The sequence below is a fragment of the Equus caballus genome, chromosome 20 (assembly GCF_041296265.1).
Source record: "Equus caballus isolate H_3958 breed thoroughbred chromosome 20, TB-T2T, whole genome shotgun sequence".
NCBI classification, from domain to species: Eukaryota; Metazoa; Chordata; class Mammalia; order Perissodactyla; family Equidae; genus Equus; species Equus caballus.
This window is the reverse complement of record NC_091703.1, coordinates 44799673-44825424: the sequence shown is the minus strand read 5'-3', so window position 1 is coordinate 44825424 and position 25752 is coordinate 44799673. Positions and strand designations below refer to the sequence as shown.

Genomic DNA, 25752 nt, shown 5'->3' with positions numbered 1-25752 from the left:
GAATGTTTCAGAAGTGGTGCAGAAATGCTTGGTAGCAAGCCCTACGGTAGAGGCTCCCAAACTTTGTGTGCATTGGAGGCACTGGAGGGCTTGTTCAAACACAGGTTTCTGGGCCCACCCACAAAGTTCCTGATTCAGTAGGAGAGGTGGGCCTGAGAACTTGCATTTCTAACATACTTCCAGATACTGCAGCTGCTGGTCCAGGGACCACAGGTGAATGGGAGGCCAAGGTGGGATGGAAGAAAAGCTCTTTGGGACCAAGAAGATCAAGGACTTTTGAGGCCAGAGTGTGGGATGGACTGGCTATCCACCTAGATGTAGAAGTCACTGAGCTGACACTTTGAGACAAATGGTGAAGTCACTAGTGAATGATGGCAACAAGGAGGGTCCATGGCAGGTAGCTGTGGCCATGGCTTCGAAGGGACTGGAATTTTTGAGGGAGAAAAGAGAAAAAGTGGAGGCAACAATTAAAAGCAAGGAGGAGACCAGCTGTACTCTCCAAACCCTGAGAGATGTGGGATGTGGCAGAAAAATCCATCAGTTCTTGAAAGGATGACAGAGGAAGTGGGGTCCTACTTCAGGAATGGCAAGAAGTGATACAAACTCTGAGAGATTAAGGATGTTTGGAGACAGGGAGCGGTGAGAGAGGGCCTCAGGCCTGGAGATGCACAAACAGCTCAGGGATGAACGTCCAGTGGGAGACTGGAGTGTTGCCCCTGAGATTACAAAATGCACTGGAGTGACTGCCCCTAAAATCTTCTAGAAAAATCAGTGCTTCAGGCCTTCTGGTTTCTTGGAGGTGTCATTTTTATACTACATTAAAATAAGCATGAATTTATAACTGATTCAAAAACAAATTTACATGAACCTTTACTATAAAGTAAGAGCCTTCAGGGGGGCTGGCCCCGTGGCCGAGTGGTTAAGTTCGTGCACTCCACTGCAGGTGGCCCAGTGTTTTGTTGGTTCGAATCCTGGGTGCAGACATGGCACTGTTCATCAAACCACGCTGAGGCAGGGTCCCACATGCCACAACTAGAAGGACTCACAACGAAGAATATACAACTACGTACCGGGGGGCTTTGGGGAGAAAAAGGGAAAAAAATTAAAATCTTTAAAAAAAAAGAGCCTTCAGAGATATGTTAAGCCCTGTTCCCAGATCCTTCTCACATGTTCATCCTTTGGAGGGAAAGTGGGGAGAGCCCTGCCTCTTGGTCTTGGGTGAAGGGTGCTGGAGGGAAGCATTTGTGCTTTAAATTGGAAAATGGAAAACTTCCAAGACTCAAGGGTGTGATCTTAATGGAGCTAAAGATACCGTGCTGGGGACTGAGTTAGCTTGGGGACAGAGCTGTTCACCCAGAGCCCCTCACATTGTGGATCCTGCTGCTGGATCATGTGGAGGAGCGAGCCCCAGATCACGAGCAGATTCTATTTTATGAGTAAGGAGTTGGCCTTTCTTCCTCTCTCAACTTCAGAGTCTCCTGTGTGTCCAAGAAGGGCCTCTGGAGCAGCGAGGTGCCCAACTAAAGGGACAGGGAGCATGTGTGAGAGGGGAGGGTCTCATCCTGTCTTCCCAAATCGCCTTCACTCAACCCTCCCTCTGCCTACCTCTCAGTTTCTTCCCCTTCTTCCTTTTCAGAATCTGCCAGGGTGGCTTAGTTGAGTGAATGACAAGACTGAAGGGAGGCATGAGGCTGGGGGAGCTTAGCAGGCTGGAGGTCAGACCTTCCAGGGATGTCTTCTAATGATCTTAGGGCAGCTTAGCTGGCCTGGTCCCGCCCCCCTTGCCACCTGCTGCCTACACTGTCCATCATGTTCAGTTGCCCAGGAGATGATGAAAAGACTGGCTGAGCAAAGGAAGGGGAGGAAGAGGGCCCTAGCCTAAGGAATCAATCAGCAGAAGCCCAGGAGGAGACAGAGAGCCTTGCTCCCTGACGTGAGCGGGGACCAGGATGGGGCAGCAGTTCAGCTGGGAGGAGGTGGAGGCGGCCAGCGAGATGGACGTGGCGGAGCTCCAGGAGTGGTACAAGAAGTTCGTGGTGGAGTGCCCCAGCGGCACACTCTTCATGCACGAGTTTAAGCGTTTCTTCAAGGTCGCGGGCGATGAGGAGGCCACCCAGTATGTAGAGGGCATGTTCCGAGCCTTCGACAAGAACGGGGTAAGGCGCCTTGAAGGGAGGACCGGCAGCCAGTCCAACTGGCCCATTTCTCCTCCCTGAGCTAAAGGAGCGTCCTCCGTGGGAGCCACTGTTCCCCAGCCCTCCTGCTCCTCCTCTCCGCTCTTCTTTTCTCTCCATTCCCCTCTCACCTTTTCTGTCTCGCTCTTTCTCCCAAACTCTTCTCTCTCTCTCTCTCCCTTGTCTGTCCCTTCCCATCTTCTCTTCCCTCCCCTCCAACTCTCTGCTCTCATCCGACTCTCCGTCCCTCCTCTTCCTGAGGGCTGAAGTGCACAGTCCAGTCCTTTCTTTCGGTATTTTTGACCAGGGCTCTGCAGCCCGGGAACCTGGTTTTCCACACCCACCAGAGCTGCTGTCACTCTAACGTTTAGGAGCTAAAGAGCTGTCCCACATGGAATGAGCTATCGTGGCGTAGACCGTGAGCTCCCCCTTGTTGGGGTCCTTTAAATTGGTCTTCCAACCGGGTCTTCCCGCCAAGGAAGCTGGAGGAGCCTCCTGCACTGACTGGGCGGTTGGGTGGATTATTGCAAAAGCTCTTCCAACTCTTCAAGTCATGGAAGATTCCATGAACTCATTCAACCACGGAGTTTCTTTAAGCCTTCCAGTGACACCAGCGGCTGAGAAGAGAATACATTTTGTCAATACACCTGGAAATTGAATGTAAAAATTGAAACCCCTTCATTATTTAAGGTCTTCCCTTCCAGTTCCTCTGCAATCCTTTAAACCATTAGGGTTGCTTCAGATACGTATTTCAGCCCTCAAAATTGAGCGGGTGGGTTGGATCTAGATAGTCAATCTGGAGAAAGCCTCAGTACCCCACTTCTCTGTATGGAGAACTTCATTTTCCAGGCTGAACCACTGGGAATGCCTCTTTGGGTGTGACCTGGTCCCTGGGACCAGTCAGCACACATCTCCTCAGCACCTGTCGGGGCACAGGAGTGGGGGTCAACATCTTCAATGCAACAGGAACCTCCTTGGAGATGAACTCTGTACCCCCTCCCGAGGCTCAGAGTGAGCCTCAAACTTTCCAAAGCTCCCCCTCTCCTCAGCCTCCTCTGAGTCACAGCAGCCCTGTGAGGGGGCAGGCAGAGTTTGTTATTTCAAATTAAATGATAGGAAAACTGGGGCAAAAGGAAGTGAATTAACTTGCCCAAGGTCACGAACTCAGGGATCCTGACTCCCAGGCAAGCGCAACTGCCTAGAAGGCAGTTTGTTTGTTTAAAGAGAGAAAATGATTTACAGAAAAAAAAAACAGGCCATATATGATGACTTTCATAAATATATCAATCTCCCCCATCTGAAAATTCAGTACAATGACAATTCAAGATCCAAAAGGGATTATTAAGCCCCTGGGCATAATATAACTCTACCCCCAATACCGCATCTCTTCTTACAGTTAGCATATAATATTCATCAATTGCTTTTTTCTTTATTTATAACTTTTATTTTGATAGGATTTCAAATTTATACAAACTTGCACAAATAGGACAAGTAACTCCCATGTACAACTTATCTAATTGTTTACATTTTGCCTCATTTGCTTTACCGTTCTCTCTCTCTCTCTCCATATATATGTTTTTTAGAAGAAAGTTGGAGACATCACAGCCTTTCTGCCTAAATATTTCAGTGTGTTTTTCCAAAGAATAAGGATATCTTCTTAAATAACCTAATACAATTATCAAAATCAAGAGATTTAACACTGATACAATTCTATTATCTAATCAACAATCCATATTCAAGTTTGGTCAATTCGTCCTTAAAATGTCCTCCATAGCGTTTTTTTTTTTTTTTTTGGTCTGATCATGCATTGCATTTACTTGTCCTGTCTCCTTAGTCTTTAATTTGGAAACTTTAACCTCTTCTTTTCTTTGTCTTATTTGACCCTGACATTGTCAAAGATCGCAGGGCAGTTATCTGGGTTTGTCCAGTGTTGCCTCGTGATTAGATCAGGTGTTACACTTCTGGCAGAAATGCTGCAGAAGTCATGTGTCCTTCTCGGTGCATCATTTCAGGGGGCACATGGGGTTGGTTTGTCTTATTACTAGGGTGGTTAACTTCCATCATTTGGTTACGGTGGTGTCTGCCAGGTTTCTCCACTGCAAAGTCACTATTTTTTCCTTTGTAATTAGCAAGTATCTTATGGGAAGATACTTTGAGACTAAGTAAACATCCTGTTGCTCATCAAATTTTCATCTACTAGGTTTGGCATTCATTGACAACTTTCCAACTCTACCATCCCTTCTTTATCTACCAGTTGGCATTCCACTGTAAGGAAGTGCTTTCCTAGAAGGTGTGTTAAGTTCCTCTGTCAGGGTCTGACCCTTTCCTTTTCTCTTCCCACTTAGCCTCTGTCTCCCAACTCACACCAGACTCCACTTCCCACTTTGGCACCATCTTTACATAAACAAGTCTCATTTCTGGGCAATTGGTCTGAGATTTCTGGGGCAAATAAAATCAAAAGAGCTCATATAGGTCTGGCTCACGTGTCCAAATCTGGGGTGATGGAGACAGGGGTGTGGTGGAGGCAGGGAGGGAGGAGCTCCTGGTCTCCGCTGCTCTCCCTTCAACACTCCTCTCTGGCAGTTGCCCTGTGATGCACTGGAATGGAAGGAAAGGGAGGATGAAGACCAAATGTCATTTGGGATCCTTATGTAACATACATTGGGGTCAGGGCTGGTGTAGAAATGCAGCCAATTCAGGGAGAAACGGGGCAGATAATCCCAGAGAGCAGATCACATGCCTGTCACTTCTGCTCCTACTCTTGGGTAGACAGGCATTTCCGTCATCTTGGGCCTCTGTGGGTAATTGAAGCTGATGAGGCCCGTGCACGGAGGATGAGATTAGTCTCAGCTGGAAGTTTCCCAGACGTGGTCCTGGGGTTTGGTGTAATCTCACAGGTGAGCTCACCTGACAGGAACGGCCACTCTACAACGTGGCTCATGTCAGCAACGGGTCATTGTGGAGACTGAATCATGTCGAGAGAGGATGTTGTGAGAACAGAAGTCTCTAGACAAAGAATGTGGGGGAATCTACAGATCTGGAGAGTAGGCCTTTGGCAGTGGTCTTGGGTTTTTTGCTTTTCTCCTCTGGGTGCTAGATACCAGACTCATTTTTTAGACAGTAATAGACCTTGAGTGGGGTAAGAAAGTTCTTCAGCTTGATAAACTGGAGAAGATGTGTAGCTTGAAAGGCTCTGCCACTTGCTGGTGGCAATTCCTTGGGAAACTTATTCAACCTCTGAGTCTCAGTTTCCTGATAAATAAAATGTGGATAACAGATCTTAGGGAGATGATGTATGACATTTCCATACTCAATTCTTATTGAAAAAGAAACATAAGATCGATTTTTAGTAAACTTAATAAATAATAACTACTAATGAAAACAGCCTTTTAAAGAACAACCACTACTAAGAATCCACCCTAAAGAAATTATCAGAGATTCAAGAAAAAAATATATGTGCACAAAGACGTTCATTGTGTAACACAAAATATTAAAACCATGGTCGATAAGAGGGACCGCTCAGTACCCCTCAAAAAAATAAAAGGTAGGATTTTAAATCATTTTAGAGACATGGGACATTTTAAAGTAAAAATCCAGGAAATAAAACTGTAGCTACAGTCTGACCTCAATTAGGTAAATGCACGATGGGAGGTGTGGAGGACCAGAAGGAATTATATAAAAGACGTTGAATAAAACACTTCAGGTGTTGATCAGGCCCGTTTTGTTTTCTTCTGGGTTTCTCCTTAGGCTTCTTGCTATTTCCCTGGTTTTGTGCTGCGTTGTCCTGTTGCTCACACCTTGCTCATCCAGGCACCCCTTGATCTGGGGCTGGGGGTTCTGAGTGGCCTGGCCCGGTGAGACAGAGGTGCTCTGGGCCAGTGATGTCATTTCTGATTACACCGTCAAGTGAGTGACAGACCCTCCTGGGGAGCTGATGACTGAGATTTTGGTTTGGAGAGCTGAGCTCCCCACCCTGGAATATGACAGCTCCGCTAAGTGGGAACACCCCATAAAGCTCCGCCTGAGGCCCTGGCCCCACCGACCCACTGCGGCCACCACTACCCGCCTCTCACCTCAAACTCATCTGGAGTGAAAGCCTGGTCTCCCCCTACTTCTAACTTACTACTTATGGAATGATTGTTGCTGTCACATTTCTGTTTGAGGAAGGCTCAGGTTCCTGGTCAGAGCTACTTCAGAAGTGGACTGTGCCCCCCTCCTTCCTCTGGCCAGTGAGCACCTGAGCTCTGTCTTCCCCGATTCTTCCTGGGTTGGGGTGGGAGTGGGGGCACAGGCCTCTCCTTCAGGGTCATGTCCACCTGGGCCTAGAGGGGAGCAGGGGCTGGAGCCACTGCCTGCCCACCTTCCTCAGGCCGAAAGTGAATGAAGTGCAAAGGAAATCATCAATGTGAGCACTGCTCTCTAATCTCCTTCCAAACTACCTTAGTCTCAAATTCAGTCTAAGTCAATCATTTATTCATTGATTCATAAATATTTATGAGACCTCGACTCTGAGCATAAGGGGCACTCTGCCAGGTATGGAAGAGACACAAAGGCAATGTAAACCCTCTCTTTTCTCCAGGGGCTAGAGAATGAGATGTACTTATGAAAGTTAAGTGACAGAGTAAGTCCCAAACTGTGTAGAATAGACAGTAGTTGCTATGAATGTTAGATGAGAGGGGGAGAGAGAGAGATCAATGTGGCTGAAGTGGTCTGAAAAGGAAGGCTTCCTGGAGGAGGGGACCCTTGAAGTCTGGGTAGATTGGGTGATCACAGAGACTGGGAAAGGATCTGGGGTGGAGAATGCCACGAGCAAAGATGCAGAGGCCACACGGATTGCAAGGAAGAGGCAAAGTCCTGAGCTTGTAGGGATGGGTGGCCCAGAACAGGGCTCACACCTGCGCTTTGGGGAGGTGGGGCGACGAGCAGGAGGGGGCCTCACAGCTCCCTCTCCAATGCAGGACAACACCATCGACTTCCTGGAGTATGTGGCAGCCCTGAACCTCGTGCTGAGGGGCACCCTGGAGCACAAGCTGAAGTGGACATTCAAGATCTACGACAAGGACCGAAATGGCTGCATCGACCGCCTGGAGCTCCTCGACATTGTGGAGGTCAGCGTCTGACCGTGGGGTCAGGCCCCTGGGCCCCTGGGCACTGCTGGGCTGTGGCCGCTGGAGTGGGGGCCCCAGGCCTGGGATTGGGGGAGGCGCATTGGAACAGTCAGAGCATGTTCTCTGACCACAGTGGAATTAAACTAGAAATCAATTACAAAAAGATAACTGAAAAGTCCCTATGTGTTTGGAAATTAGGCAATATACTTCTAAATACTCCATAAATCAAAGAAATAATATCACACACATACACACACACACAAGTAGTTTGAACTGAACAATAATGCAAACATAAAACTCAAGGAATGCAGCTAAAGCTAGGCTTGCAGAGACGTATACAGCCTTAAAATTTATATATTAGGATATACAAGAGTCTGAAAATCAATGATCTAAGAAGCCATCTCAAGAAATTAGGAAAAAGAAGAGTAAAGTAAACCCAAAGAGAGTAGAGAAAGGAAATAAGAAAGAGCAGAAATCAATGAAATAGAAAAGGAATGCACAAGAGGAGATAAGCCAACAAAACAAAAAGCTGTTTCTTTGAAAACTGATAGCAAGAATGATCAAGGGGGCAATGAAATTCCCTCCACTAACACGGACTCCGTCACGTGAACAGGGTGAGCCTGTTACTGCACTGCGAGGGTGTTGTTAGCCCATCTTACAGACGAGGAAACCGCCTCACGGAGGGTCTGTAGTTTGCCCAAGTTCATCCACGCAGGAGGTGCTGGGGCTGTAAGCCCTGAGGCTCCCGGACACCGGCAGTGCCAGGCACTGTGCTGGGCAGTGAGGGATGGACAAGACAGGCCTCTGTCCTCAGAGAGTGCCCAGTCTGGGAGCTCAGGATAAGCCTCACGTTTGTCTGTCTCGTCCCCGTTTCACTTCACCAACATTGCCTCATCGGGAGAGGAAACAGGGCGAAGAAGAGACCTGTTCCTTCCCCTCCAGTGCAAACGCCCGGGTCTCCCTCATCCTAGTTCACACACAAAGACTCTCATCCATAAGTATACTAAATTCTCTTTTCCTCTCGGAATCTCCATTTCTTCCTCCATAAAGTGGAGTTTAGACCATCACAGTGCCGTACACATCCCGCAGCGGAGGTTTTAGGTTCCGGCTCTGACACTCACAGTGGAAATGCCAATGGCATTGGGGTGGGTGGCACATGAGGGCAGGGACTCCTTGGTTGGAACTAGGCCACTGGGACCCTGAGAGAACAACCTTAGGACGGGTCAGTTTTGATTTGGATCTGGGTCCCATGGTCCTCAGCTGCACTGCCTGGGGGGTAGCGCTGGGGGCACAGGTCCCGGGTGTGGGGCAGTATCTGTCAGTGCGTCTGGGTTTCCTCCCGCAGGCGATTTACAAGCTGAAGAAAGCCTGCAGGGTGGAGATGGAGGCCGAGCAGCAAAGCCAGCTGCTCACGCCCGAGGAGGTCGTGGATAGGATCTTCCTTCTGGTGGATGAGAACGGAGACGGTAACAGGGGCAGAGATGGGGTGGGGGGCACCCACTCCGTAGCACCCTCACTTTCTGGCCATGTGACCTTGGGGAAGGCCCTCCACTTCCCGACAACTGGTCCTCATCTGTGAGCTGGGTGTGGAGAAGATTACGTGAAATAACAAAGGGTGTCACCAGCACGTGATGTTTGTAAGAGTGATTAAAACTCCCACTGGAGGTGCTGACAGAGGCCAGGCAAGTGTAGCGAAGGAATAGGAGCTTTGGAGTCAGGCAGGCAGACCAGGATGGTACGTTTAACCTCTCAGCCTGGCCTCAGTTTCCTCATGTGCAAAACGGGGAGAATAATGGTTGAAAGGAATGCACGGGGTATTGTAGTTAAGAGCTGGGCATAGGGTGGGCTTCCATTAAGGCTACTTGGGCTCTGCTCCCTGTAGTTCGGTGCCCCAGCCCAAGGCTGTGCAGGGAGGGCGCTGGCTGGGAACACACCCAGAAGACTCCCCAAGAACATTTTGAAGGTACCATGGGCAAAAGTAAAGCTTAAGTTCATTTGCAAGGGAAGTCCCTTAAAGAAACCCTTGAAGGTTCCAGGAGACTCCTGGAGAATCAGAGATTTGACAGGCCCCAAACTTAGGCCCTGTGCCTGCTGGCTCTTCATTCTCCTGTGTGACCGTCTCTCCTGCCCCTTGCTCAGGCCAGCTGTCTCTGAACGAGTTCATTGAGGGTGCCCGTCGTGACAAGTGGGTGATGAAGATGCTGCAGCTGGATGTGAATCCCAGTGGCTGGATCTCTCAGCAGAGGCGGAAAAGCGCTATGTTCTGAAGGGTGTGGGGCCCTGGGAGCCCTGTGGGAGTACACAGATCCCACCAAGACTCCAGGCCCAGCGGGTTTCCAGAGTCATGGCAGGGTCCCTGGCTCGGCTGGCTTGTGCCCACTCTTATCCTGGCTTGGACTTCCTGGCAGCCCCTGTGCAGGGCGGTGGGGCTGAGTGGAGAGAGGAAGAGGCTGTAGGTCTGAAGTGGCCGACAGGACACAGCCCATTTGGGAGGATTTACTGGGGTGGTGAAGGGAACTGGGTTACTCTCCCCTTTCAGCTGCTTCCGGGAGGATGATGCCTTGGCTGGGTAGTTGCGGGGCTCCCTCAAATTCCTGGGTGGTTCTCAGTTGGAAGCAGGGGCAAACTGAAGGGTGGGGTCCCACAGACCAAATTAGCAGCGAGAACGCCTACTCTTTCGGGGTGTGAGGCAAAGACTGGGAGCAGGCAGGGGCTGGGAGGTGTGGAGACTAAAGAAAAGGGAGGAGTTGGGGGAGGACAGTAATGACATCCCCCCAGGATCCTGAGGAGTGTTCACGGGAGGACTCTTGCCTGCTCCTCCCCAAGTTGTCCTTACCAGGGCTGTCAACACGGGGAAACTGCAGTAAGTAAGGCTGTGGTCTTCCTGCCCTTGGAGGGTTCAGCTCTGCCCTGGTGCTGTTTCCCCAGTCCCTGCGGCCAACCTTCCTCCAAAAAACCTCCTCTCCACCTCCCTAACCCTCATCCCCCACACTCACCTCTTCAACCCCTACCCCCAGCATGGACCTTCCACGATGCCCAGCCACAAGCCGAATGTGTCTCCTTAAAGGATGGAGAAACCTCTGTCTATCTCTGGGGAGAATTGTGGGCCTGCTGACCCAGGTTCTAGGCCAGGCTTGGCCTCCAACTGCTTTGTGACCCGAGACAGCCATTTCTCTTCCCTAACCTCAGTTTTCTCAGCTGCAGGGTGAGCAGGTTGGACTAGATGAGCAGTTTTCAGATTATTCTTTTTTTAGATGTGGAATTATTATTATTATTATTTTTGATGAGGAAGATTGGCCCTGAGCTAACATCTGTGCCAATCTTCCTCTGTTTTTTATGTGGGGCCCTGCCGCGGCATGGCTTGATGAGTGGTGCATAGGTCCGTGCCCGGGGTTCCAAACCCTCAAACCCCGGGCTGCTGAAGCGGAGTGTGCAAACTTAACCACTATGCCACTGGGCCAGCCCATGTGTGGAATTACTTTTGTTATGCAAATTCTGTATGCAATCCCAATACAGAAACTTGATGAAAAGGGAGCCACTCTGGTTGAAGGGGGCCTGAGGAATTCAGCCTAGGAACTCATTCGAATAGATACGTTTTTATGTTGAAATACAAAAAATAAAACTAACCTATTGAGGCTGCGATTTCATAGGTATGATATTGTCATAAAGTTTCCTTTAGAAGTAAATTTTAGGTAAAAATCAGTTGATTAAAAAATAATAGTAATCTAGGTAGGACACAGATATGCCCCGAGTCATGAAGGGGGTACGTGAACGAGGTTGCAGAAATGCCCTAATTCTATCCAAATACCCTCCCAACTCAGACCTGCAGGATTTCTCAGGAGGCAGCCATCAAGAGAAGGAGCAGAAATGTCAACTCCCTTTTTTTCCAGGCTGCCCCTGGCATTGACCCCCACTTTCCCTCCACGTCTGTGCTCCGGCCCTGGCTGACTTCCCAGTCTGGAGTGGTCCAAGAGGTGTGAGCAAAACACGTCCTCTCCCCCCCTCAGTGGGGCTCTCAGCAACCTGGAGCTTCGCTCCCTCTCACCTCGTGTTCTCCCTACCACCCCTGGACTTTTATTTACTCCCTGCCCCTCCCCCACACCCAGCGGCAGTGAAGACAAAGCCCAGAAGAAAGAGCATCTTTGTAAAAATGGGCAAAACTGCTCCAGCCTATGTCTCTCCCTATGGTCCGAGACCCGTATTCCTAAAGTTGAGGTGTGCAAAGCATGGGGATGGGGCCAACCTCTAACAGACTTCCCCACGTCTCAACCGTTGTCAGGTGTCAGTGCAGCAAGAGAGATCTAGGTGAGACCAGGCATGGTCAGCTCACTTGCCCTGAGCAGAGTCGCAGACCCGTGGGAACTACGTAGCACTATGAGCCGCCAGGAGCCAGCAGGGGAAGGTGAGGGGCTGGTGCAGTTACTTCTGAATAAATACGGATTTCCCTGGATGAATGAGGACTTTCTCTAGTGCCGCCCCTCCTTCTTTTCTGGTCAACATCAAACTGAGCAGACCCTTCCAGAGTGTCTGGATGCATGCACATGCACGTGTACACACACACACACCCCCACCCCGTGACCGGTCATTCAGTCACGATTCAGATCTATACTGTCAACCAAATGCCATCCTTGTCTTCTTAGAAGCCTTGTGAACATCTTGAAGGTTTTTTTCCTTTATTACTGGGGGCCTAGGAGTGCTCCCTAAAAATGGACATGTGGCCCCTTATTGTTTCAAATTTGGTAAAATTTAAATCCTAAGAGATATCCCCAATTTAGACGTACGAAAGCCCCTCCCATGACACAGCCCCCCACATGCACACACAGAATGCACCTCCAACCTCCCCCGCACCTCACCTTCTTCTCCACGGGCAACCCCAACTCCTCTTTCATGTTCAAAGTCAAGGGTCACCTCTGTGAGGCAGCCTGAGTCAGACTCGCTCACTGTTCCCCGTGCTCCTACAGTAATCTGTTCATCGCTTCTCTTAGCATATTTTATTATAACGCTGCTGAGCCTGTGGGTTCCTTGAGGATGAGAACTGTCCTCTTCTTTGCACACGTAACATCTAGCATTATACACAGAAGGTGTTCAATAAACGGTTGCAGAAGGGAGGAACAAATCAACGCAAACCACACAAGTAGGCTCCAGGCTCCTGGCGTGGGATGGGTGTGTGGTTGCAGCGCTGGGTTGGAGCCTGTGGTCCCCTGAGCTGCAGGATCCTATCAGAGTTCCGGGAAGGCCCAGCTGTGCCTCAGAGCTTTGCTGTCTAGAAGAGAGTGGGCCTGGAGAAGCTCAATGGGGCAAGCCGGGAAAAGATGGAGGAGGTGCCAGAAGGGGCAAGGGAGGTGGCAGAGGGATGTTGAGGAGTTTCCCCCAGCAGGGAGCAGTCACCGCCAGCCGCCTCAAGCGGAGAGTTCAGGAACCGTCCTTCACCGTCCCAAGCTCTGGCCCCCCACCCTTGCCCCTCTGCTGCCACCATGCACCCCAAAGAGGTAAGCTGACCCTCTGAGTTCATAGACTCCATCTAGAATTAAAACAACGAGGACACCAGCACCACCGCACACCCCTCCCCGATACAGAAGCAGCTGAGCGGTGGGCTCAGCCGGCTGCCTCAGCCGCCCCGCCGCCAGCCCCCTCCTCATCTTGCTGGTTGCCAGCCCCCTCCTCATCTTGCTCGCCGTTCTGGAGCCTGCGCACGATGCGGGTAAGATCCAGGCTTCGTGTCAGTGTGTCCAGGAGCATCTGGTCGTTTTGGACGCCCTCCACGAACTCCTCCAGCGAGAGTTCCCCTGGGGTAGAGAGAAATGGGGTCATGGGCAAGAGGGTGTTCATGTCTGCTGTCCAGAGCCCCGAGCTGGAGTCTTGCAAGGGGGACAGAGCCAACACCAGGAGAGGTGGCTGTGAGTGGAGTGTGCAAAGGAGCCAGAGACCAAAGTCAGGTCCGGTATCCCTAAACCCAACCCAGCAGCAGATGGAGGAGGCGGCCAGCAGAGGCCCCTTGTGCCTCCCTCTCCCCTCCCACCCTTCTCCCCTGGAGACTCCATATCCCTCGTGACCCTCCCCCGGGGACGCCCACCCGGCTCCTCACCATCCCCATTGACGTCAATCTTGGAGAACACGGTATTGGTGAACTCCTCTGCGCTCATGGTCGAGTCGCTGCAGGGGTTAATGGCACGGATGGCCTGGGAGGGAAGGAGAAGTGAGACGACCCATCCTAATTCAGACTCAGTGGTGGCAGTGCGGGCAGTGGGAGCTCGTCTGGCTCCCAACAGCAGCGGGGAGTAGAGGCCAGGGTGCCGGAGCAGCGGCGGGCAGCAGAGGCAGAGCTGGCACTTCAGAGCTTCCACAGTCTCTTGGTACAGATGGGGAGACTGAGGCTCAGAGAGGGGAAGGAACGTGGCCGGGGTCACGCAGCTGGTGAGGGCCAGAGCTGCCACAGGGATCCTCAATTCCAATCCTGTCCCCTTCTGAGGTTGCAGTTCCGCCCGGGAAGGAACCCCGAGGTTTCAGCTCTGGGTCCACCCCAGGCCGCTGCCCCCGCCCCTAGCCCGGCCCTCTGCACCTGGAGTTACCCGGATGATGGTGAGCAGCTCGTCGCGGTCAATGCACCCGTTGCCGTCGACGTCGTAGAGCTTGAAGTACCAGCGCAGCTTCTGTTCCACCTTCCCTTTGAGGACCAGGCTGAGCGCCGCCACGTACTCCATGAAGTCGATGTAGCCGTCCTGGGCGAGGGGCGCGCCGCCTTGAGCCCACTCCCCGGCCCCGCCCTGGAGCACCCACGGCCCGGGAAGTGCTGAGCCCGGGCTCGACCGCGCCCCTGCCCCCTCGTGCCCACCCCCGTCTGTCCTGGACGCGCCGCCCCGCCTGCCCCAGATCAAATCCCATAATGCCCCCCCACCCCCCACCCCGCACTGGGGTGTGAGTGGCTGATGCTCTCTCTTCACGGTATTTGGGTTCTAGCGTCATTGACTGCTTCCCTGTGACTCTCAAACTTGAGCCCTTCGAGGGGCAGGAAGGTGTGTGTAGGTGGGAGGAGACAAACGAACACCCAGGGCTGGGGACGTGGTCTGGGTGAGCTCCTCCGAGCTGGGGTCAGGGGAGCAGGTGGATATGCAGGCAGGGGGCGCCTTACTCCTTCTTTGCTGTATTGTGGAGCTCCCCGGAGCGCCTACTGTGTGCTGTGAGAGACTGAGGACTCAGAACTCGGGAAGCTATGAACCCTGTGCTGACGGGAGTGCGGTGTGGAGGGCGCAGGTTCGAATCTTGGTTCCACCCCCTCAGAGCTCTGGCATCTGGGACAAAGGACTCTGATGGGTCTCTGGCCCTCGATTTCCACATCCATAATAGTTATAACAGTACCTGCCTCTATGGGATTGTTATGGGATTAAATGAGTTCGTGTTGCGTAGTAAGCACTCAGTCAGTGTTGCCTATTATCATCATAAGGAGATCACTGCACCATTGTGATGTGTATTCGGGGACAACACACTAGACAGGACATTATGTGATCACAGAACAGAGGCACCAGATCTGCTGGGCGAGGGCAGGGGAGCGGGGCTCCAGGAGGCTTCCTGGGGGAGACGATGCCCTCCTTGAGTCTTGGGGCAGGGAGGGTGGCACAGACATTCCTGCGGGATATTTCTCCAGGGTCCCCCAAATGTTCACGGGCCCTGCCAGCCCTACCAATGGAGCAGGGAAGTGGGGAGCACAGGCCTGCCTCTGCCCACATGCCCCCCAAGCCCAGTGAGGCTGGGAGAGGGCAGCCTGTGTCTGGCAGGAAGGCTGAGTGCTGTAAGGAAAGGAGCACTGGACTCGGAGCCTGAGAGCTTGGAGCTCAGCCCCCTGTTCCTCCACTTGCTCACAACAAGGACTCTGGAACCGGGAAGTTACCGCCAGGCAGATTTGGGATCGGTATGAGGAACTCTTTAACAGCAGAGTTGCCCGTGGTGGAAGGGGCAGCCTCATGCAGTAATGAGTTCCCTGTCACTGGAAGTGTGCAAGCAGAGGCTGGAGCACTGTTATTAGGGATGTGGCAGAGGTTGAGCAAGACAGGCTTTGAGATCCGCTGGTTCTGAGCCAGCCTTTGGCCTTAGGTGAGGCCTTACCCACTCTGAGCCCCACAGCGGGTGTCGTGATCCTCGTGAACATTTGCCTGGCTTTCACACTCGCCTTTGGTCATTCAGTTCCTGCCCAACCCGCCTCTCAGGACTGTGGTCAGAATGGACCAAGGGCCCTGGGCAGCGATGCTCAGAGAAGTAAGAAAATGCTGAGAAGTTTCCTCTGGGCGAGCGGACCCGGGTGAGGACACTTTTGCTTCCATTTTTTTATCTTTCTTTATTGCTGGAAATGTTCGCAATGAGCTATATTACTTACGTAATTAAAAAAAAAAAATGGCTCAAAAGGGGCAATGGAAAGGTATGGGCTTCTGTGCCAGAAAGACCTAAACCCCGTCTTCAGAGAGGTGTGACCTTGAAAAAGTCACATGGCCTCTTTGAGGCTCAGCTTCCTCAGCTCTAAGCCGGAACGACAGTATGTACGTTTCACGCTTGGGGTATGGATGAGGACTGGTCATAACGCCACCATCATACTGCCTTTTTTTTAGTGCTTCCTGTGCTGAGTGTTTTATTGGCTTCGCTCAGTCTCACAACCACCCCAGGAGGTGAGGTTTTTGTCCCCGTTTTCGGATGAAAAGTCTGAATTAGAGAGGTGAGGCCACACAGCTAGTGAACCACAAAGCCGTGCCTAGAAATGGGGTCTCCTGAATCCTACACGGTGCTCAGGTGCAGGAACGGAAGGTTTACGTGGACTGTGTGTCCCTGGATGGTTGTGGGTGCTGCCGAGTCCGGGCAGCGCTTTAAAGTAAGCAGAGCACATGCGTGTCCCCCAGGTCACACCGCCCCCTCGTACCGCTGCACCCCCCCACCCCTGCCTGCTCAGCACAGCACCTAGCAGACAGTGTCTTTTAACTCAGGGGCCAGCAAACTTTTTCTGTTAAGGACCAGAGAGCGAATCTGCCAGACAGCATATAAATCAATGGTTGTGGTATGTGTTCTAATAAAACTTCATTTACAGAAATAGGCCCCCGGCCATTGTTTGCACAGCCCCGTGTTAACTCCTCTCTGTATCAAAACTTCCCAGCCTCCAACCGTCCGGTCTCCTGGTCTGCGACACTGCTCTGTGCTCGGGACAACGGGTGAAGGCAATGTTGCCCCAAGTGAGTGTGCACCATGGCTGGATATGAGGCTCTTCAGATGTGACAAAGATGCTCTTTGTTTTAATAATTATGCATTCAAATTAATGTGTATTGTGAAATATAAAACTAGCTCATAAACTCATGATTGCTGATATATTCATTCACTCATATAACAAATATTTATGAAGCACCCACTGTGTTCAGGCTGTGTTCTAGGTGTGGGGACACCGCAATGAACAAGACGGACCCTACTCTCTGCCCTGACGGAGCTCACACTTGAACGGGGGAGACAGACCGTCAACACCGTGGCTAAATGTTATTTAATATCATGTATGAGAAAATGAGACCTGCTCTAGGGGGAAAGCGGGGACTGGGAAATTGAGGGGTCCCAGGAAAATAGAGTTTAATCAGGAGAGCAGGGCAGGTGTCAGTGGAAAGGAGGTATTTGCTAGCAGAGACTTGTAGCAGGGGAAGGTGTGAGCCAAGCAGGATTCTGGAGGAAGGGGGAATTCTGAAGGAAGAGGGCTCCAGCCAGCACCAAGGCAGGCCCTAAGGTAGAGCTGTGGGCATCATCTAGGGCAGGTTGGGGACAGTACAGGTGGTGCTTGCATGTGACAAAAATGGAAGAGGTGGCTTACGCATGACTGGGCAAATACAGGGTTGATGGGCTGCCCCTCTCTCATGTCATAGGCGTGATGGGCTCGACCATGGTCTCTTCCCTGTCCTCTTCAGTAACTATCGCTGCCTCTGGAGCCCTTGGGGGTCCAGCATGTGACACCATCCCTCCTGGTCACCATCCCTCGGGCTCCAGTACTTGGCTCCCCCATGCCCCCTTCAGGAAAGCCCTCGGACGCCAGGATGCTGCCCTTGAGGCCGGGACTCAAAGCCCATAATCTGCTTTGGCCCCTTGATCCCAAATATTAGTGAGTTTTAAATAGCCTCAGAGCCCCAGCTTTCCCCAGGAGCCCCACCTACAATGGCGTTTCGACCTCTGGGCAGTGAGGGGAGCCGAGAAAGCTCTGGGCAGCCTCCCCGGCTTGTGGTGGACACGTGGCAGCTCAGCATCACATCCCCGCCTTCTGAGGGAGCGCCAGCCTGGGTGGGGACCAGCCGGCGTGGGGACCAGCGGCGTGGGGACCAGCAGGGGCAGGAAGATGGGTTTGTGGATTTGAGTTCTTTTACCACTACATCTTGACTGAATCGCGCCAATTAAATGGAAGATTTGTTACTGAAAACCAACAAACACCTCACCCAATGACCTGACATCCATGGCAGATACAGGTGAACAAGCTGAGGCTGAGGGGCAGATAACGAGCTCAAGGTCACCCAGCTGATGAAAACTAGGGGCCAAACTCACCCAGTTAGGAGTTAGGTGCCTACCTCCTCTCTCAGCGCCCCCTCTAGCTTTTGGGGAAGTCCTCGCCCAGTGCGTCCAGGTGATCACATAGGGAGAAATACAATCTGACCCCCCGGCCGAGCTTCGACCCACCTGAGAGAAGATGAACTGAGGTCACTGGGTATTTTAGAGTTGGAGAAGCTGGATTCCCCAGTGACCAGGCAACCCTGCCCTTCCCCAGGTCTAGTGTCCACAGAGCATCATGGATGACCCAAGTAACACGGGCCTGCCCATCCCAGACCAGCCGGGGCTGAAGCCTCATCGCCCTGCTCCCTGCTCTCTACCCGTCCTCCTTCTGCATCTTGCAAAAGCAGCGCTTACAGCGCCAAGCGCTTAGTAGGTGCTCACGGATTGTCTTGTAAGTGTTCACACTTGTTCTGGAGTAAACCAAGATGTGTTTGCGGAAAAGGCAGAGGCGGCCATTAGTTTCAGCCTCTGAGGACACTAGCTGGTGGGCCTCCCTGCCTTCCCCTGGAAAGAGAGGGCAGGGACGGCTCTGGTTCATCTTGGAACCCCAGTGCCTGACTCACAGTAGGCACTCAGTAAATGTTAGATCAGTTGAGTCCCTGATGTGGTCCTTCAACCTCCCACATGAGCAAAGAACCGGACAAGCCGGATGAAGTCACTCCTCCAGCGGACGCTGCCGCTCTCCCACCTGCTCCTCCCCTCCCCAACACCGATTGGGCCTCCGGGGTGTCCCTCCAGCGCTCCCCACCCGGACCCCTGCTCACTTTGTTGAAGTCAAAGGTCTCGAACATCTGCTCCACATACTGGCTGGCCGACGGGCTCAGGTTCTTGAGGCCGAAGAACTGGCGGAACTCGTAGAGAGTGAGCTGGCCGGAGGGGCACTCGGTCATGAACTTCTTGTACCATTGGTGGCACTCGGTGCTGCTCAGCTCCTCCACCGACTTACCCTCCATCACATTGCCCATTGCCCAGGCCCGCGGGAGGCTGACGCCCAAGTTGGACAGGTTCTGTGCCTGCTATTCCCTTCCCAAGGGCGGCTCAGCTTTCTAAAACTGGGCCCCCCTCGCTCACAGGCCTCAGTCCTCCAGATCTGAGCAAGGAAGAGCCTGAGGAATCAGACAGTGCGCAGAAATGTTGGGAGGAGGTGAGCAGAAGGGAGAAGGTAACGGAGCCGTGCAAGTCCACATGCAAATGCAGGGGATGCCAGAGAACTGGTGTTAAGAGTCCACGCTAAATCCTTGTAGCCAATGGGGCCTGCTCTCTGGGGAAGCGGAGTGAAAATAGAACAGAGCTTAGAGGAGCGGAGGCCCGGGATTACCTGTTGAGCTGGTAGGTGAGAGGATTTTCTTACCCAGTTTGCAAGCTCCTTATCCCTTCTTACCAGGACAGAGTGGGTGGCCAGATAGGAGCTGTTCTGATCCTGTGACCTCTACTCGCTTCTCATCCTGTTTTGAGTGGGTTTTCAACGCTTTTGGTTCCTCCTTCAGACATGGAATTGAGGTCCATATGAGATAGAGCTGCTTCCTCTTCCAGAGCTGGGCCAACTATGGGCTCTTGATAGGGCTGCTGTGTACAGTTATCCAGGCTGTGCACTGCACTTGTCCATCACAGCAGAGACATTCCAATCATACCATGGATAGCTAATATATGAGAGCAGCTGGGTGATGCAAAATTTTGGGGCTTCCAAGATGAGTCCTGAGCAGCTGGAGGGAAACCCCTCCTATATAAAACTGCACAAGTACACATAGCCATGCACACACACACTCGTTGGTCCTGTTCTGACCACACTCTCAAATTCCTGGAGGTTGCATCTTTCCCATCCTGGTAGACCTGGACTCAGCCCTCCATCTGACTCTGACCTGACACCATCACCTCCCAGAAGCATGGGGATAGGTGACATTGAGTGTGTGCCTGGTGGCCTGGGGGGTGTGTGTGAGTGTGTGTGAGAGAGTGCCGGCACGCAGGCGCATGGGTGAGCTGCTATCTGCTGGTCCTGGAAAGCTCCCAGGCCAAGTCGAGGGGCCTGTCTCTGCAGCAGCAGCTTCCTCCCACCCCTAGTGGGATGTTCTCCGGCCATAGACTTTAAAGTTAGGGCATTTATGGAGCCAACAGTCAGGTGCACCTGAGCTGGATGCTCCCGGGAAAGCCCAGAGCACGCACTCGCTCGCTCTGCCCGGCCCCTCCCCTTGTTTCTGTCCTCCTTTGCATGTGGACCGAGCCTTCCCCTACCTGGGCCACAGGGAACCACCACCCACAATGCTGCTTTCCCAGCAGGCCCTTGAGTTCTTCAAGTTGTGCACTGATACACTAGCATAAAAATGTCTTTTATACTTGAGGAAGGAGTACCCTTTGTGGGGGGGGGGGGGGTTGTTACAGCAGCTAATCTACCCTCTCCTGCCTGATGCAGAGGCTGTGTAGTTTCACATGCTGCACCAAGCATCAGGAGACTTTCCAGCAGCACTGGGCCTGCCGGGCTCCTTCAGGAACCCCAGCTGCCTGCCTGGGTCCCCCACACTGCAAGGCTGCAGGGAGAGAGTTCTTTACCCCAGGTTGCAGAGCAGTTTTTCTTGAGAGTGGAAACTAAGGAAGGTTTTTTTTTTTTTGAGGAAGATTAGCCCTGAGCTAACATCTGCCACCAATCCTCCTCTTTTTGCTGAGGAAGACTGGCCCTGAGCTAACATCCGTGCTCATCTTCCTTTACTTTATATGTGGGACGCCTACCACAGCATGGCTTGCCAAGCGGTACCATGTCCACACCTGGGATCCAGACCAGGGAACCCCGGGCCATCGAAGCAGAACGTGCAAACTTAACCGCTGTGCCACTGGGCCGGCCCCTAAGGAAGATTTTTATATACACGTCTATGTATATAAAGGTACTGATATTTACATAAATTATACAATTAAATGTGTTGTTACATGTAAATTAATTTATGTAAATATGTTTACAATCTATATTATATAAAACATATTTTAGACAACAGAGTCCAGACATATATATCTCAGAATTGACCAGGTTTAGTCACAGTAACAAACTACTGTAAAATCTCGGTGTCTTAAAGCAGCACCAGTTGACTTCTTGTCCACACTACTGGCTGGGTGACCCTGAGCAAGTACCTTAACCTCTCTGAGCCTCAGTTTCTTCATCCTTAAAATGGAGACGATGGGGTCCACTTCATAGGGCTGTTAAGAGGATTACGTGAAGTAAAATTAATATATGAAAAGCATTTAGGTCAGGATCCGGCATAGAGTAAGTGCCCCATATTAGCTATCAGTGTGTTATTTCGTATCTGCTACTGCAGCAGTTCTGGCTTGCTGGTGACTTTAGAATCTGGGTGCAGTTATGTTGCGTTTTGGGCACAGCAGTGTCCCTAGATTACAGCCAATCGTGCCTCTTGTCCCTTTAGCCCGATTCACCATGGCCCGGGCTCTGTGTGGGGCAGACATCGACCTGTCTCACACAGGAGGACCAGCTGTGGTCAGGCCCCAGAGAAGGTGGAGGCCTTCCTTGGAAACTTAGCGGACCTGACCCCGTTCCCAACTCCCTACCCCCTTGCCTGCCTCTCCTAAAAAGAGGCTGGAAAAGCAAGAAATTGTTTTCCTACCCTCTTTTTGCTGCTAGGAGTGGCCACGTGACATGGTTCTGGCCAAAGATATATAAGTGAAGCTCTTCCATGGTTTTCCGGGGAAGCTTTGCTTTCTTGATAAAAAAGTGATAAAAGATGCAGCTGGTGCTGCCCTGTCCCTAATTTTGGACTTGAATGTGAATGTGATGCCTGGACCATAGCAGCCATCATGTGACCATGAGGTTATAAGCAGAGAGAAAGGCCAAGAAAACCAGAGATGTCAGCCATCATTGTTGAGCTACTGAACCCATGCTGCTCCCCATAGTTCTGGTTATGTTTGAAGAGTGATCCTCTCTTTATTTAAACAAAAAACAAGCTAGACCCCTCAGAAGCAGTTTGGAGACGGAGACACCAGGAAGATGGTGGTTCTTGTGCGATTTTGTGTGAAGAATGCCAGGCTGTCAATCCAGAGGTTCCCTGAGAACTAGACAGAAGGGAGGACTAGGGGCCGGGACAAGGTCAGCTCAGTAGATGGCCCAGCCCTGTCAAGGAGGGGCAGGCACAGCCTTCCGACCATCAGGGATGGCCCAGTCTCTGCATCCACGGGCTGTGCCCACTGCCTGGGCAGAGGGAGGAGCCCAGAGTAAGGGGGGGGGGGGGTCTGTGCCCCTGGACACTGCTCAGCCCTAGCAGCCCTTCCACAGGTGGACACCCCCTTTCAACAACTCAGGGCACGTATGAACCACCAGGAGCAGCACCCTGGACACCCAGGGAGGGATCTCCCTCCTGGACTGAGATGCTCCAGATGGAACGAGCCAGAGGGCTCCCTCAGAACTGGGGGGAGACCCGGAAGGCTGCTTCTCTGGCCCGGCCCAGATAGGTGGCGTCTGCCAGACGTAACCGGGGTGGCGGATATGTGCTCTGGGCCGGGTCTGCCTTCTCAGATCTGGTCTTCCCCTCAGGAGCGGTTTTCCTCCTTCCTATCATAAAAATCACTGGTTGCTCTCTCCTCTTTTCAATTCTACACCTCTTTTTGCCCATTATCCTGAGCAGGTTAATCCAAAGGGCCTGGAGCTCAGAACGCTCCTTAGAAGACCAGAGAGAGAAAGACTGAGACGAGGGTGACATTAACACTGTTGTCCCTGTCACTTGTTGTGTACCTGTGACCAGAAGGAAATGCCCAGAATGTTAATGGAGCTCATCTCTGGGTCATGGGATCACCGGTGCTTTTTATAATCTTTGCTTTTTAAAAGTTATCTGTATTTTTTAAATGGTTCATCATGAACACATGTCACTCCCATAATCAGAGGACAGTTATTTTTTAAAAAGAAATCGAACAGGACTGTTTCACCTCTCCTCTACCTAAAGCGATCAATTTAGGGCGCATCGGGTGGGGGCGCTGGACTCTGCCTGCTTTGGGCAAGTTCTCCAGAGCGTGTTTTGAGGAGCCGGGGCAGGGAGAGCTCCTCCGGGGAACTTGCTTGGGGTCCAGGCTGGAAGCCATGTCCTTGCAGAGACCTCTCAGGCCCAGGGTTTGGAAGGGGCCAAGGAGGAGGTGCCGCTCATCTTTCCATCTCTCCCTAGTTACATCCTCCTCACTCTTCGTGTTCGAGTACAAATGCCACCTCCCCCGGAAAGCCTTCTGAATCTGCAGCATTCACCTTTCCTGCCTCCGCACACTGACATTCTGCATATGTGTTACGTTGTTTTCTATGTTGCATAGCAAATTACCACAAAGTCAGCAGCTTAAAACGATTCACATTTATTATCTCACAGTTTCTGTGGACCAGGAGTCTGGGCATGGCTTAGCCGAGTCCTCTACCCAGGGTCTCGCCGGGCTGTAATCAAGGAGTTGTCTGGGCTGTGTTTTCATCTGGAGGCTCGACTGGGGAACAATTCACTTCTCCCTCATTCAGGTGGTTGGCAGAATTCATTTCCTGTGGCTATATGACTGAGGGCCCTGGCTTTTTGCTAGATAGTGTCTGGAGGCCACTCTCAGGTCCTAGAGGCTGCTTGAAGTTTCTAGAAGCTGCCCACACTTCCTTGTTACATGGGGTCCTCAATATGGCTGCTAATTCTGTCAAACCTGAGAGGAGACTCTCTCTCTAATGTGCTAAAGTGGAGTCTTATATGATGTAACCTAATCGAGGGAGTGACATCCCATCACCTTTGTCGTTCTCTGCGGGTTAGAAGCGAGTCACAGGTCTCGCCCACATTCGGAGGGAGAGGACTGCACACAGGCAGGAACAACAGGAGGAAGAAATCACTGGGGTCACGTTAGGGTCTACGACAACACTTACACTTCTACGACAATGTAGACAAAACATTCCTTTCTTTCTGGAATTATAAGCAGCTGTTTACTGCCAGCCTGCCCTCAGGAATCCAGCAAAGCTCCCGGAGAGCAGAGACCATCGTCTTACTCATCTCTCACATCCTCCCAGCGCCCAGTCCCGCGTGTTCCATGTGGTCGTGTGCTGGTTATTCTGTCTGACCTCTCCCCACTCGTTCTCCACCTTCCTCTGTCTGCTCTGCACCCCAGGAGGCTGACCCCCATGGACTGGATCACCCAGGCTCCCCTGCCCTCTAGCTTCTGCTGGGTCTTCCATTGAGGAGCACGGGAAGGAGATTAGAGGGTAGAAAGAGAGAAGGGCTGGGTATTTGTTCCCCTCCCTCCCTACTGGGTCACAGATGGGGCCCTGGTTGCTTTCTTCTACCTTCAGCCACAGCTCCTGGCAGAGCTCTCTTAGGGATCCCGTAACCAAGTCCCTTCCCTTTACCCCTCAGGCTTAGGAGTGAGAAGGGCTTCCGTCTGTTTCCACTTTCTGGGCGCATCACCAGCCCCTTAACGATGCCCACTCCCCTGTAATAAACAGTCCCCTCATTCAGCTCGCCTCAGTTACCTTCTTGAGGGTAACATTTGACCCACAGAAGCTTGAGCTCCATCAAGTATCATTGAATGAGTGAATGCATGCATGCGTGATTAAAGAAGGAATTAAAGAAAGCTGGGGCAGGATGGAACTGTTATTAAACATCTAAACATCGACTGTGTTCAGGGCACCATGCTAAGCTTGTTGAGTAGGTTCACAACAGCCCTGTGGGGTGGGTCTTATCATTTCCACGTGAGACAAGAGGAATTTGGAGCAGAAAAATCACGTCCTGAGGTTCACAAAGATTTTAAGTGAGGGTACCAAAGTTTTTCCTCTTCATCACCATGCTCCTGCCTAAGTCTTTAAATCTCTGAGGAAGGCCTGGATGGAGCTAGAGGGCCCCTACAAGCCCCTCACTCCAGCGCCCTCCCCTGTGGCCCTTCTGCCTGGACAATTCCATTGACAGGGAGCTCGTGACACTTGGGTGTGGGGACCCCATCCCTTGCCTCCAGCCCAAGATGGGCGTGGACCCCCTCGACTCCCAATCCCAGAGCCCAGCTTCTTCCTCTTCGGTGGCCTCTCTCAGTCCCGCTCTCCCTTCTTGCCCCAAAGACTTAGACGCCATTTGATGGAGGATTGGGATCCAGATCAAGGCCTCCAGGAAGAGGGGAATACAGGAGAGGTACAGAGGGGCGGAGTGGACGGCTCACACCATACACGCATGAGAGACGTCTGGTGACTGCCCCTGGCTGCTTTGTCCTCAGGACCCTCCTGGGACAGATGCTGTACCAGGTGAGAGGATCCACCTGGCTGAATGGTGCCACGGAGAGCAAGCCGGTGGGGCAGGGCCACAGAGGTGGAAGCCATGCCCAGGAAGAGACGGGAGGGGCAGCAATCCCAGGCCTGACTGACCCCTCCAAGGCCGCCCGCCCCCCACACTCCACCTCCACAGAAACGCGACAGAGCATGAGCGGGGGCTTCTTTTGCCTCCGGGGACCATCCCTCCCAGACTGACAGGGATCTGGGCCGGCTTCTGCTAAAGCAAGCTTCCATGGAGGCTGCTCTACCAAGGTGAACCTCTAGGGGGAGACCATTCTCCAGGAGAGGAGCAGGCGGCTGGTGGGAGAGTGAAGATACTGGCCCCGCCCCCGACCCCACACAAGGCTGTCAGGTCTGGAAGGGCAGAGATGGTTCTTTTCCGTCTTTGCAGCCCAAGGGCCTAGCAGACCCTAGGTGGTCAACCAGTGTGTGTCGGTTGATTAATTGGATGTATAACTTTGGTTGCATAGAGACTGAAAACTTGCATTCTTTGCTGCTCCTTTTCAAAATCCCACTAAAATGACAATAAATGCATCTTGAAAAGCTGCAAATCCACAGAGACAAAGAGAAAGAGAGACAGCTGATGAGAGGGTCTGATAAAACTATGGACGACAGAAGGCAGATGGACGAGTGGTACCCATCTCATCAGAGTGCAGAGTTGAAACCCAAA

At 52.0% G+C, this 25752-nt stretch overlaps 2 protein-coding genes across 2 annotated transcripts; one reads left to right on the top strand and one right to left on the bottom strand.

Moving 5' to 3' along the window:
• Positions 1–1705: 1705 nt before the first annotated feature.
• On the top strand, positions 1706–11722 carry GUCA1B (guanylate cyclase activator 1B). The gene is made up of 4 exons (XM_001501305.2): positions 1706–2156; positions 7133–7282; positions 8628–8748; positions 9422–11722. Exons 1-4 carry the CDS (start codon positions 1950–1952, stop codon positions 9547–9549), a joined length of 606 nt encoding a protein of 201 aa, XP_001501355.1. The 5' UTR covers positions 1706–1949; the 3' UTR covers positions 9550–11722.
• A 536-nt stretch (positions 11723–12258) lies between these two features.
• On the bottom strand, positions 12259–19115 carry GUCA1A (guanylate cyclase activator 1A). Its single transcript, XM_023624328.2, has 4 exons — positions 18598–19115; positions 13852–14001; positions 13368–13461; positions 12259–13068 (listed from the first exon to the last, which is right to left on the bottom strand). The coding sequence occupies exons 1-4, from the start codon at positions 18796–18798 to the stop codon at positions 12878–12880; spliced, it is 636 nt and encodes a 211-aa protein (XP_023480096.1). The 5' UTR covers positions 18799–19115; the 3' UTR covers positions 12259–12877.
• Positions 19116–25752: the final 6637 nt, after the last annotated feature.

Bases quoted from the DNA above. Each gene is read 5' to 3' on its own strand.
- GUCA1B (XM_001501305.2), top strand. From the start codon at position 1,950: ATGGGGCAGCAGTTCAGCTGGGAGGAGGTGGAGGCGGCCAGCGAGATG. The intron at 7,283-8,627 runs GTCAGCGTCTGA...TTCCTCCCGCAG, and splicing joins AGCTCCTCGACATTGTGGAG to GCGATTTACAAGCTGAAGAA. The intron at 8,749-9,421 runs GTAACAGGGGCA...CCCCTTGCTCAG, and splicing joins GGTGGATGAGAACGGAGACG to GCCAGCTGTCTCTGAACGAG.
- GUCA1A (XM_023624328.2), bottom strand. From the start codon at position 18,798: ATGGGCAATGTGATGGAGGGTAAGTCGGTGGAGGAGCTGAGCAGCACC. The intron at 14,002-18,597 runs GTGAGCAGGGGT...CCCCTCGCCCAG, and splicing joins AGACCTTTGACTTCAACAAA to GACGGCTACATCGACTTCAT. The intron at 13,069-13,367 runs GTGAGGAGCCGG...TCTCTACCCCAG, and splicing joins GATTGACGTCAATGGGGATG to GGGAACTCTCGCTGGAGGAG.